The sequence below is a fragment of the Cynoglossus semilaevis genome, chromosome 9, assembly GCF_000523025.1.
Source record: "Cynoglossus semilaevis isolate Cse_v1.0 chromosome 9, Cse_v1.0, whole genome shotgun sequence".
Taxonomy (NCBI): domain Eukaryota; kingdom Metazoa; phylum Chordata; class Actinopteri; order Pleuronectiformes; family Cynoglossidae; genus Cynoglossus; species Cynoglossus semilaevis.
In genome coordinates, this window is record NC_024315.1 from 14,088,346 (window position 1) to 14,102,062 (window position 13,717).

The 13,717-nt window shown below is 42.5% G+C and overlaps 1 protein-coding gene across 2 annotated transcripts in view; it reads left to right on the forward strand.

Moving 5' to 3' along the window:
• The window catches only part of sh3pxd2aa (SH3 and PX domains 2Aa), an 81,132-nt gene that overhangs the window by 30,950 nt on the left and 36,465 nt on the right, over window positions 1–13,717 (forward strand). The window contains exons 6-7 of one of the 2 annotated variants that reach the window (XM_008317354.3): window positions 7,329–7,354; window positions 13,167–13,211. In XM_008317354.3, coding sequence (XP_008315576.1) covers window positions 7,329–7,354; window positions 13,167–13,211 — 71 coding nt within the window. The remainder of the gene's footprint in view (window positions 1–7,328; window positions 7,355–13,166; window positions 13,212–13,717) is intronic. The other variant, XM_017035268.2, reaches the window with a different exon arrangement.

Below are 13,717 nucleotides of genomic sequence, written 5' to 3' on the forward strand. Positions count from 1 at the left end.
CGGACCATCAGCAGCACTGCTGCTCTTCGTCACTCTTCTGGTTCCGTTTTGTTGCCTCGTGGATCCTGCGTTGCACAAATGACCAAATCCTTTGTATTTCACAAAAGTCTGAACGAAGAACTCTTCTGAGAGGCTAAGGAGATATGAGACTGATCATGTGACTTTGTTTTTCTGGGGAATTGTAAAACTAAATATTGATAATAATGATTATTTAATATAAATAAGTGGTAAATATTTAGTAAATATTTTAGTTATTAGTACGTGCTTACTACTGGCATTTGGACAAATATTTGAGTCAAATATATATTTAAATTTTAGTAAATAATTTATAGTTAATAGCAAATGGTTACAATTAAATTTTAATAAAATATTTAATATTTGCAAATACTATTTGACATAGTAAAATGTCAGTAATAAATGCTAGATATTGAGCAAATACTTGTAGTATTTGTGGTATAGCTAGCATTAACTATTGAAATTTTTAAGCAGATATTCAAATTGGAATTAAATTGTAAATATTTAAGATTAATATTAAACATGTTAATGTTCATATTTTAAATAGTTACTGTTAGATGTTAATTAAATAATAAGTAGTTCGACTTCGACAATCAAAAAGCAAAAGTATCAAATCAATAGTAAATGGTACATATTAAGTACATTGTTTATTATATTTACTATTAAATTGAAATGAAATACATATATTTACAATTAATATTAGACATAGACACATATACACACATATACATATGTATGTATATGTGTGTGTGTCGTTGCCTGGCTGAACGAAGTGAAAATAGTTTTGTGTACGCAGTCTCATCCTTTCCCTTCTTGCGGTACCAATTTAGCAATTTTTTCTCCTGCTTCCTGCATTTTTATAGATCCGCTCGTCACGGTCTGTGTGCGGTGGTTTGTTTTTATGTGTCAGTGTCAGTGCTGAACAATCACATAACTATCAGTGTAAACGCCGTCACCTGTCCTGCGTGGACCGTAGGTTTGACAAATTTCACCATTAATATGTTCATGCCACCCCCGCTGCCTCCCTGGGCCGCTGCGGTGTTACACTCCGGTGATGTTGTCATCATTCACCGTGCCCCCCTCTCAACCCTCCCCATGAATAACAATAGGCATCGACCTTGGCTTGTGCCTGGAGGCGGCAGATGCTGCAAGATTATCAGATTATTACTAGGATAAGTTGTTAGCTGGTGGGATTTGGCCGGTTGGGGAGGGGGTGGCAGAGGTTGGTCCTCATGAAGACAGATTTAGTGTTTGGGGATAATTACAGTTAAGTGGGCTGTAATGTGTTGCACTACTCGGTGAAGGAGGACTAATGAGGCTTTAAATGTGTCCAGGTCCGTCTTTAATAAAACCAGGAGACAAACTCGTTGACTCTGTTGTGACAGGATTTCTGACGCAGAAAAGTTTGTGTTGCAATTATTCTTAGTGCAGATGTACGGATGTAGCATCTTCCATATGCATTTGTCTGGTTTAAAATCACTGAATTGTTAATGTAATGATGCAATCCATCTATTTCTAGGAGACAGTGAAAAGACAGAGAAAGAGGAAGAATTTTAGAACTTCTCAAGTTTTTCATTTATTTGAATTTTTAGTAGCTATTTTAACCTTTTTTTTTACCTTATTCATTAAAAATGGTGAATTAGTTTTTCTGTATTTTCCCCTTATCCAAAAAACTACTATTACTTTTGTAAGTCCATGGCTGTCCTAAGTGAAGAGTAGAATATTTTTAACAAAATATTACACTCATGTTTTTATTCATGCATGTGCAGGAAAGTACTGGAGGATAATTGAATTCTGTCCACCAGTCCTGGAGGTTAATGTTGTCCCTGGTCTTTAGTCCTCTCCTGGTCAACAGAGCTAAAAGATGGAGAGGAGACAGAGGGTAATTCAGGGCTGCCCCCGAGGGCTTAGAGCAGATTTGACTGAAGGATGGCAGGGTTAAGGTTCAGCTCTGGGTCTGGTGTCGTTGAAGGATTGTAATGGGGGTGTGGAGCAGGGGTGAGGAAGGGAGACGGAGAGACAAAAAAACAAATGAGGAGAGAGGGACAGGGAGGGAGGCTGAGGAGACGTAAGAAGCAGGAAGTGGTAGATGAGCTAACACACTGAACCTGGATAATAAAAAACAAAAACATTTTTCTTTCAAGATAAAGCCTTCATCCATAAGTATGGAAGTCAAATGTTGGATTAAGCAAGAATATGGTCTTTGGAATTGTTGAATAAAAGTGGACCCAGATCTGTTCCCTGAGGTACTTCATTACAGAACCCAAATCAAAGCTGTGCTGAGGTGAAAGTGCTGACAGTTTCATAGCACTTCAGTCAATACTTCCTGACTCCTAGATCACATGATCTGCCTTCAGATGTTTGGAAAATAAGTGATGACAGTTTGTAGCTGTGCAGATGAGGAGAACTACTGTTTCGTCACTGCATGGACTCCAGTCAAAGGCCATTCTAATGCTGCCTTTGAATGAATCTCAATAGATTATTTTAAGGTTGTACCATTTGTATAGGTGCGTCAACAACACACCTGAAGATAGTGCTGCAGCCACGTTTGTTTGCAATAAAGTGTAAATGAGGTACCAAAAAAATCAACCAAATGTTGTGAAACTCACCTAGCCATAGACTGTGTGTCGTAAATGGATGCTGCCATGCAGTGTGAATGGGAATCTTACAGTGAGAACCTATAACTTCTAAACCTATAGTCCATACTTAGTCGCATCCAAAACTTTCTTTTGCTGTTTTGCTAAATCCACCAGAATACTAATCCCTGAAATTTTTACCTATAGCGATTCTCTTTTTCTCCCCCACTGCAGTATGTTCTCCTCCCCCGCTCTCCTCTCCCTCTCCTCACCTTAAGATGTATAGAAACAGAGTTGGCAGCTGAAGTTGGCTGCTCAGCCCTCGGGGGAAGAGTATGATTTCAGCCCAGCGACTCGGGTCACTGGATGGAGTCTGGACTCTGTGTTTCTTTCTTCCTCTTCGTCTCACTGTATTTTGCGCTAATGCTTTGCAGATGCTTCTAAAGTGAACCTCTAAAGACTGATCTAAAAATAACCTGCCCCGCCCCCACGCTGACAGGTCAGCCTGTGAAGTACAATCATATCTTTAGCCCTTCGAACAATCCACTGGTTTCATGTTGTTGCAGTAAGAATGTCTGTTGTTCTTTGGACTAAAGTTAATTCTTGTGCTGATTCAGTTGCTGTTGTTAGCTCAAAACGTTCAAGGCACAGGACAAGACTGGAAATATTTCTTAAAAAATAGAATTAGAATTTCTTATCATGGTGTACCATCATTATCATCTAAAGACATCCTTCTCAGTTCCCTAATTCAACACTGATGCACACCCCAGCCTGTAGGTGGCGGTAATGCACAACAAAGTTTAGAAACTCTTTCTTTATGAACCTCCTAATATCAGTTGTAATAGACTTATGGTTGTTTGTAAGAGTTTTCTCATCACTGCAGGTCTACAGTATCACCTCCACTAACATGTTTCTGTGAGCATAGAAACAGCGCTAACTTTGGCAAAAAGTCCTGTTACAGACACCAAAGCTAACGTTGGCTACAGCAGTCCTGCTACAGACATTAGAGCTAAGATTAGCTACAACAGTCCTGATGCAGATGCTAATGTTGGCTACAACAACCTTAGTACAGACAACACAGTTAAAAATATTTTTAATATTTTATATTTCAATAACTCTGAAGCTAAACTTCCCATAACAAGAGCTCTCATTCATGTAATCTGCACATAGTCCGTCATTTGTTTTGTTAAACAACTGTAATTTTTAATTTATTAGGAACAATTAACCCCAGGGCAGCGAACGCAGCACAGCTTTTGCTGAAGTCTGATAAATTTGTCTGATAGTCTGATAGTCTGATAAAGTCTGATAAAGATATAGAAGCAACGTGTTAGCGTCTCTGACTTCCTCCTGATCAGGACTTGTTTATAGAACTCTGAAGTCGTGTCGTTGCCTTTTAAACCATGCGCAGCAGAAGCAGCTTAACAGTCTCTCTGGGAAAGGGACAACACAGAGTACTTTTCAGGCTGCTTCTGCTGCGGCTGCTTCTGCTTTTCTTCTGTAGTCGCCACTCTCATGAGAACTAGGTCCTTCACACTCCTGTCCCAGTAAACACCCAGAATGCATTGAAAATCTGAATTTTTCATGTGTATTCGATGGAATGATAATCCTTTCGCAGCACTTGGCTTGATGATGTGTTCACATGTGTCACCTCTTTCCAGGCTTTCGCTTCACTGGCATGAATGCCAGCACCGAAAAAGAAAAAAAACCCCAGATCTTTATTTAGAGAAAAGCCTTGTTTTCCTGCCTTGTGTAAAACTGAACGGAGAAGTTCACGGCTTTTAAAGCACCACAGTAACGTCGGTCTTTCCACAGCATAGTTTCCACTGAGACACTTCCAAACATAGCTCGCCATGTGCCTCTGGCCACTGGCTGGAATATCATCCATTCCTAATTTATTAGACGTTGTGTGTCCCAAACCACTGAAGATGGATGGAATAAAGCTGAGGGTCAAGTCCTGCGTTCTGTGTCCCACTTTAGTCACAAAGAAGCCTGTTCTGGCTGCGAGCGCCCAGCGACCTTGGTGCTGAGGTCGGTATAAAGGCTTTATTCATCGGCTGTGAGCGGCCACAAAGAGACAGATACATTAGATCAGGAGATGGAGGGAGGAAGGAAAAGAGCGCGGGGACATGTGAGGAGACACTGGACCAACCAGTCTTAGATGGACCGTTGCATTTACTGCCTGTGTGTTTTTTTTTATGTTACTGTAGATCTAGCAGTGATTTTTTTTTGTACATCCTGGTAGATGGACATTAGAGGCCAAGTTGTAGTCTTTTCACATTTTAACAGACAACAAACATCTTCATTGAGCTAGCATGTTGGCAAAAATAGCCAAAGAACATGATAATTGTAAAAAACAAGAAAGGACTGCAGTGGAGAGACAAAAGTCAATGTACTTAATCGACAAACACAAAGCACTTTGTCTCCAGATGTCTCTCACAGGTGCTCAGTAAAAGTAGTTCTACACCTCATCCAATCGTCATGCAGAAGCTCAACTAAGGCTGAGCTTCAACAGGGTTTAATACACTCCACTGCTACAAGTGATCTGTGATAACCCTGTCATTCTGAACAAACTGGTCTTAAAGTTGGTCAGGTTTAAGCCAACGGAATGTCAATAAAAATGCAGAGGAAGTTGAGCTTCAACACCGTCACTTAGCAGTAACTACTGACGTCCGTCCTCTGTATTAGCGGTGCTGTGGTTGCAGTGAGAGGAAGGTGGAGGTTTTCATTAACCTCCTGCAGGGAGATGCCTTCACCTTAGTGCTCTCTCCTGATACTGCAGTAAAATATTCAAGCGTTATTTGCTCTACATTGCACTTGACAAGATGAGTGGGCTCTCATTTAATGAATAAGATTTTTCAGAGTGCTCTGCCAGATCAGCAGTCCCAGACTCTGACTCTGCAGCAGAGTCCTGCTGTTTCCTATTCATGGATTTAAAGAACAAATGCAGATGCTAAAAACAATGAAGAATCACTTCTTGTCTCATCATTTGGGAGTTTTTACACCAAGATGCTCTTCTTGATGAAGCCCAAACTGGGAGTTCAGTAATTCTTGACCATAGAAATGTTGAAGTCAAACAGAAATCATATTTATAGAACAGTCGAGCAGAAACAATTATTTTCTCTGAGCGTTAGTGTTTCACTTATCATGATGACAGGTGAGGCATGGCCTCCACCAACTGCACGTCACTGTGTTGGACACAAATGTGATTTTTATTCCTCGCCACCACCTTCACCAAAAACCTTTGAGAAATTCTCCAACTGAGTATTCTAACATGATATTTCATTTCCTCCTCTTTAGGAGCGTCTACTTTTCAGGACCAGAAGAATCTGTCCTGACCTGATTCTTGTCCTAAAAAAAACAATGTTTTTTTAAGTTAAAAAAAGGTTTTTCACATAAAATAAAAAACGAGGTTAGGCATTCTCCTGTGACATTTCTAGTGAAGGAGGCCTGGCCTTCATGGGCTGAGTCAGTCGTTACAAATGACCGACCTCTGTTTATTCTTGTGGGTTGCTGTGTTTCCAAAAAGGGAGAGTGTCCATGTCTGTGTATGGGTTTGAACACACTGAGTGAGAGTTAGTGGTTACAGTGTGTCAGTATATACACGGTACTGAGCAGGTTATTTATGTTCACTATCACCCCCTCTCTTAGTTTTTTTTTTATACATACATGTATACATATGTATATTCTAGATATTTTACTAGTCATGCTCTAAAAAACAAAGTAAAAACCTCTGAACTCTAACCTTTAGGTCTCACTGAGCAGAGTCTACATATACAGTAGGCTATAGATGACACACACCTTCGTCTCAACTAGAGAAGCACTGACAGGAGTGGGCTACAGTCTGCTGCTCCACCTCTTGAACATGATCTGTCTGTGATTCTGTCACTCATCAACAGCTGCTCTCTCATATAGGTTCATGTTGAGGCAAAAAACAAACTCTTACACCAGGTTAGAGAGGAAGGTTCTAGTGGGATTTGGCTCCGTCTCCACTGCTGCAGAATGACGAGGCTGAATCTGAGTTCAGGCTGCAGCTGGATCGGTCCTTTAGAATCCTGCAAAGTTTGTCAAGCTGTGAAACAGAGAAGAGTGGTGGAAAGGAAGGAAGGAAGGAAGGAAGGAAGGAAGTCATCGAGTGAACATGTAAACTAACAACGGTCAGATTGGCAGCTCTGGGTTTCTATAAATATCTTGTTCATGCTTCGGATTATCTCTTTCTTTTAAACAATTACCACGCTGCCAGAGTCCAAAAGCCACTATTGACAGGGGCACTGGCAGACCCCCCCCCTCCCCCCCTTTATAGCTCAGCCCTTTGGCATAATCCCATTACAATCCATTAAGAAAGGAACTTAGACTGATCCTCCTTTAAGTGTGGTCAGAGGGTGGGCTGCTGCTGTGACGGGACGGAGAGAGGAGGGAGGAACAGGACAAGTATAAGAAGAGGATGGTGGTGCCGCTTGAGAGTCACATGACTCAGTTGTTTCTGTTGCAGGGAGTGCGGGCAGCTGGCCAAAGTCATCCCTCCCTCCTCCTATATCCGTCCTTCACTCCGTCTCTCTGTAGCCCTTTGAACACAAGCATGTGTTGGTGCTCCAGCCCAGCACATGCATTTGTTTGTGCATGCGTGCACTCCAGCAGGACCTGACTCTGAGCAGTGTCTGGATTTACATGTGATTTGTTGTGGACAGCTTGGCGTCAGCTGTCACTAACCATGTCCTTCTTCTGTTGCTTCTCCTTCAGGGACTATGGCTCCAAGCGCAAGTCGGGTAAGTCACCTGTTTTCCTCCTCTACCCTAACTTTAAGAAAATGTCTTCCTCTTGCTGCCCCCCCCAACTGCCCCATCAACCCTGCTCTTTAACGTTTTATAATCTTCCTGTGATAAATGACCAGAGCCGTTCCTGTAACTTGTCGGATGTTGTTGCATGATCTTATCACCGTCCCGCTGCACGATGCTAACCACAGTCTGGTATTAGCTCAAATCAAAGTCAAAGATCAATAATTCTCTTTTTAATGGAAATCAAATATATAAATACATGACAGATGACTGTTTTTAATGTAATTGGACTATTTATCATTTTGAGTCATTCCATCAATTCTCTCTGCTATTTGCCGAGGCAGCATTAAAAAAAAAATTAAGTACCACCAGTGATGCATGTACCAGTGTTTGAGAACCACTGATTCATTGTGTCACTAACATTCATCTGGTTGTGTTGATTACTAGCATGTTGTTCTCTAGAGCAGTGTTTCCCAAACTTTTTTTTACTAGGGACCCATATGTTAAAAGTAACAAACCTTCGCGACCCAAGTCAATAGACGTTATTCATAAACTCCAGGTAAACTTGATGCGAGACGACCCAAAAAAAGAACTCTTGCGACCCAGTCTTTGGGAAACAATGCTCTAAAGGAGCCATATTTTTATTGACAATAACATTTAAAAAACTTCATATACTGTATGTTATGGTTTTTATACATGTCATACATGACTCTGACTCAGTGGCTCCTCTCATGGAAGAAAAATAAATTATGTTTAACAAATGATTAATGTGACCAAAGGCTAAGGCTAATGATTGGAATGTTTATACATTTTCTACAGTTTAATCCCGTTAGATGGTTGTAGGAGGGGGAGGGGGGGGGTGTCACACCCTGGTCAGTTCACATGTCACATGAAGAGACAAACAACCATTCACACTTAAATTCACACCTATGGTCAGTTAAGCGTGGAATAATCTGCAGGTTTTTGGGAAGAATCTGAAGAAAACCCCTACACAGCCATGGCAAGTACAGGAAATGTTGATGCTATAAGGCAAATGGGCTAACCACTACCCCACCAGATTGCTTGGTTATTTCATAGCAGAAATGCATCCATGGAAATATTGTAGCCAGAGAGGTATCAGTAGCAGGTAGCTGACAAATCTGCGTTTCCATCTTCTGTTCAAAGGTTGATTGGCTGAGACCAACATCCCTCAGATACACCCAGAGTTCAGTTGCACAGGCTCACAAACACAAACAATCTGCCTGGTGAACTACTAAAACCATTCATCCACTCCTCGGTGTGGCACATTTTCAGCCTCATTAGCGGTCGTGGCTAATGTATGTCTCTCGCAGGGTTTTAGCTTCAGTAGAGCTGCTTAACAAACGCAGCGACCCATGTGAGTCTGTCGTATTTTCACCCACTTCACGCGCCAGTGAAGACAAAGTAAGTTTATACCTAAAGCCAACCCCTAAATGCAATCAGATTGCAAATTACTGCAAACCTTCTGATGCTTAATAAATAAAAATATTTAAATGGATTTTCATTTTAACCCTTTGCCAATCCTGTAGTAGCACCATGTTCCCAGAAGGTGGCCTGATGTTCAGATAGTGAACTGGGGTTCTCCTGGAGTGTAGTGTTTGTTTGAGCTGGCCACATTATTGCTAGGCTTTGGACCTGGTGAGTTAAAGTTTTGATTCAGGTCGGGAGTTGAGTGAGCAGCTCTTGAAACTGGAGTTGAGTTTGAGTTTGACCACGTGCCCTGAACCTGCTGAAGCTCTAACAATGAATTGTTTGACTGCAGCCCCAGAGAAAACCTCTTCCATTACATCCACATTCCTCAAAGTGATTTCATTTCTTGGAAGCTGATTATTTCTTCTGATAAGCCCACTTTAGTTTTCTTTGCTCCACGTGAACTTCGGCGCGGCTTGTTATTAAACCCAGGAACAGGTGGCTTTACTTGCGTTTGTGTCAGCCAGCCTAAGCCGCTGGGCTAGTGCCAAGTTAAATACTGTACCACCTCACTGACCCAGTAACTCAGCTGCAGCATCCAGTAACTCAGAGCCAGTCAGAGGGGCAGGAGGCTGTCTGAACTTCTATTTAAAACCTCTGGACAACTGCCCAACATCTGCACTGAGTGAAGAATCTACTGCCAATATTTGTTTTTCTCCTGACCAAGATTATATCCTTAAAAACCACCACCAAACATACAAAACATACATGTATTTTTGTTCTTTATTACAAAGCTCCATTCACCAAATCTGTCTGGAACTAAGTCTAAAATATCAAAAAAGTTTGTTCCAAACTACAATTTGGAAAGCTCTGAATTAACACACTGAATCTTTGTGTTTCTTTGTGTGCTTGACCTTTGGCACTAAGGATAATCTGAGCAAAGAGTTTTAACCACCAAATAAGAAAATGACACATTTGGACACCCAGCTTTAGCCCAACAACTCACATGTCCAATGAGGTCCACATGTCCCACTTGTGGCTCATGTACCAATTTTCATGAACTAGAGGTCACGTTTCTGTAGCGTGACCTCCAGCCGGTAGTCGCCTGTGAGAGGGAGCCGAGGTAGAGGAAACAGAGCAGGGGACATCTGTCTGTGGAAGTTCTCAGTCATCCAGGTCATCACATCCAAAGCAGTTACATAAAGGACAACTGGAGCGTCGTAGTTTCTTCAAGACGTTTCACCTCTTCATCCAAGAGTCTTCTCGGCACAGAACAGGGACTGTTTGAGCTGCAGGGAGCACAGAAGTTTGTTGATGTGGCACAGAAGATAAGATTGCAGACTGACGACGGACTAATCGGCCGTGTTTACTCACTGGGGGTGTGTGTGTGTAAGTGTATGTGTGTGTGGTTGGAGAGGTAAGGGAGGGATGTGGGGCTTGTACTGTGCCTGCTAAGCTATCAGCGTTAATTAGTGTTTTAGTGCCAGGCTGTTGTCTCCTGTCTGTGGACACACTCCAGGACAGTGTCTTCTTCCTCTGATTCACTTACCCTGGCATATTTAAAGCCATGCCACAACTCTGGCCCGAGACTCATCAGCGCCATCGCTGTACAGAATATGAAAGACGGCTGGTTTATCAGAGTAACTGTGATGTGTGTGGCGTAATGAAGCAAATTATGTGGGTGTGACCTCATTAAGCGGATACGTCATGCTGATTCAACAAACGCATCTGTGGAATCAGCATGCAGACTGATGATTTCAGGGACTGAACCATTTATTACCGTCCCTGCTCACGGCAATATCCTCAACACGTTTACCTAAAAACTAAAAATGTCCGTTTTTCACGTACTATTTTGGTTCCGGTTGAGCAAATGTTTGTCTCAAAGAACTGATGTCTGTACTTCATGCCACCACACCCTCAACGTCACAGCAGAAAACTCATGTTTTTATGTTAAATTGTGTTGCCATGGAGCTCATGGAGCCACGGAGCTCAGCTTGTTGTTTCAGGGGTGGAGGGCGCAGAGGTGTCAATGCCAGCAAGGTGAACATTCCTCTGAAAACACGCATGTCCACGTGTGGACAAAAAACCAACATTGACGGCTGATAGGCCCCTCAGTTTGAACCTAGAGAGCAGGACGTTACTGATGCCGTTTTTCAATATTGACGTTTGGGGTCGGAATTCCAGGAAGATTATCCACGGCAGCACGAGGAACAGAGAAAACACAGCCCTGTCTGCTGCCTTGTAACGTCATCACCCAAACCTGAAAAGAATTAAGTGATTGTGTGTGTGGGGATTGGGGTGTGTGTGTGTGGGAGTGTTTGTAGAGGGGTGGGCTGGGGGGGGGGTGGGCTGTAGGGAGAACTCAGAGCAGAGGTAATATCATTCAGATGTTTCAGCTCTACTCTCAGAGTGGGAGGGCTTCTGGGTAGAAATCACAGTTGGGCATTACCGAGCGGGCTTTGACCCCGGCTGACCTGGGATCAGCCCACGGCTGTTCCTCTGGGGGTAACATCAGTCCGGCTAATCTCCAGAAGCTCTGGCGGATGGCGAGCGAAGATCCTTGCGTTTATTATCTGACGTGAGTCAACGATGAGGAACTGTTGGTTCTCAGCAGGACCTGAACTCACTCAGCAGGAGGAAACATTTTTGATTTTTTTAAAAACTGATTGAATTGAATTAAGAGTAATTCACTGACAGTTAAATTATTATTGAAAACTTTTTAGGCCACATGTTTGTGTTTTACTGTACATTACGCTGGGCCTGGTGCCCTATATTGAATACCCTAAAAAAGAATTAGGTTGTTCTGATGACAAAGATGTTCGTATCTTGATGTTTTAAAGTTCTCAATCATTATGCACCACTGTGGCAAGCCCCTGCCCGTCTCCTCAGAGGGCCCTCCCAAGGTTCTCCTCTGAACTACAGAACCCTGCAGAACCATAACCAGGCAACAGTGTACAGAACATTAAACGTTAAACCAAAGTTCGGTGGCACTCCCTCTGAGTCAGACTCTCACTTTAAAGATCTTAAAACCTAGCTCTCCACCACCACCACCACCACCTCTGTGTCTGTCTCCTCTCCTTTGGGGTGGGGGTTTAATTTCCTACTCAGAGATATTATTTTCCCAGCAGCAGGGCTGGGCTGGAAGGAATTTCTAAGAAGTGGTTTATGGTCATCAGCAGAATTGTTATTAGTTAAAAAAGTAGGAATGCAGAGATGAAGGAACCCCACTGACAATAGAAGAGCTTCACTTTCTCATTTCTTATCTACTTTGACCCTCGCTGGGGGTTGATTACTTTCATTTTAGAGCAGAGTTTTTTCAAGTTTTTATGTCAGCAACTACAGAACTTTGCTGCCTCAGGATGATGAGTGCAGCAGGAACAGGTGGTGCTCTTCCCCCTGGTGTGTAGGAGGCTTGGGAGGAGGACAGGTCTGGGACTTTCAAGCTCGACTTGTGTTGCCAGTGAACCGGTTCCCATGGTGCACCATGATAGAGATTGAAGTTGTTAGAACATTTGCTGATCAATGACTTCATCCTGGATTACCTTTCTTTATGGAGTTCTCCTGTTCTACGTAGTGTGGGTTTTTCTCCAGGTTCCTCAACTTCCTTCCCAGGTCCAAAACAAGTGTAAAAAGATTCTAAATGATTTTCCTCGACCTTTATTACTTGCTGGGGTTGGCTTTAGCGCCCTCTGTGGGAAAGATATTGAATGTGTTTAAATATATTTCCAACTAATATACCGTATATCACAAAGTTGTCAAACCAATAAAAACATTCACACACCAGCTGTGCCTCCACAGACCCTCTTAGGGTCACTAACCCCTATGTTGAAGACCCGTGGTGTAGAGCAGTGGTCCCCAACCCCTGGGACGTGGCGAGGCGCTCTCTAATGAGGCAACCAAGCCTTCAAAACCGCTTCGCCACTTCAGCATTAAAAGACAAGCGCGATGTTACAAGGCATTGCTATTAAAGTTGCATACACAGTGGCTTAACGTTCATTATTATATTTAGGAAATACTAGTTTTTATGCCGATCGATCATTTTATTTAGTTGTATTTATTCGCCACACCTTAGAGGCTGGTCCGTGAAAAAACTTTCAGACAATAAACCGGCCTATGGTGCAAAAAAGGTTGGGGATCGCTGCTGGTTAAACACGTGTTAAAGTTTCTACTTTTTTATTCTTTTCATTCTTTCCTTGTCCTTTTCACTCAGTGTGACACACGGCCGTAGCAGAAGTGTCAAATGTTTGTTCACACCTGATAATGACCCGGTTAGACCCAGTTGTGCAGGAGTTGTGTAGCACTGCTGTGGTTCTCCTCACTGTTGTACTCAATAACGTCTCCCTGCCCCTCTCTCTTTCTTTCTCTTCTTCTGCAGTATGGATGTACGGCTTCACAGAGAGCCCCAGGAAGGAGGCCTCAGGTAGCCAACAACTCGTCTAACGTGCATGTTCTCCTGAGCTTGGGTGATGCCCACACACCAGCTGCATCTTCTGGGGCTTTTATTTTATAGTTGCTCCTTTTCATACATTAGGTTTTTTTTCCTCTGACGTCTGTTTTGCATGCACTGTCATCGCCCTCTCACGTCAGTTCACTTTTTTCTCCTCAGTTTACTTCTGCTCCTCCAGCGCAGCAGCTGGCCTCCAGGACAGAAGGGCCGTCTCTGTGGTCGCTGAGTCTTATTGTCAGAGTAGAGACTTTGGGTCAAAGCAATGAGAATTAAATAACCGATCCAATCTGGTTTTCTAAGCTCCAATAATATATATAAAAACACCTCAGCATTAAATAACGTCATTTGACCTCAGTCCAACTCTTGGGTGTGTGGCAGGAACAATGAAGAGAGAAAGAGGTGTGGATTTGAAACAAACATCCAGACAAAGAGCATTCTCTGCCTGAAGATATAAACACTCTGACTTTGACACAAAGGCA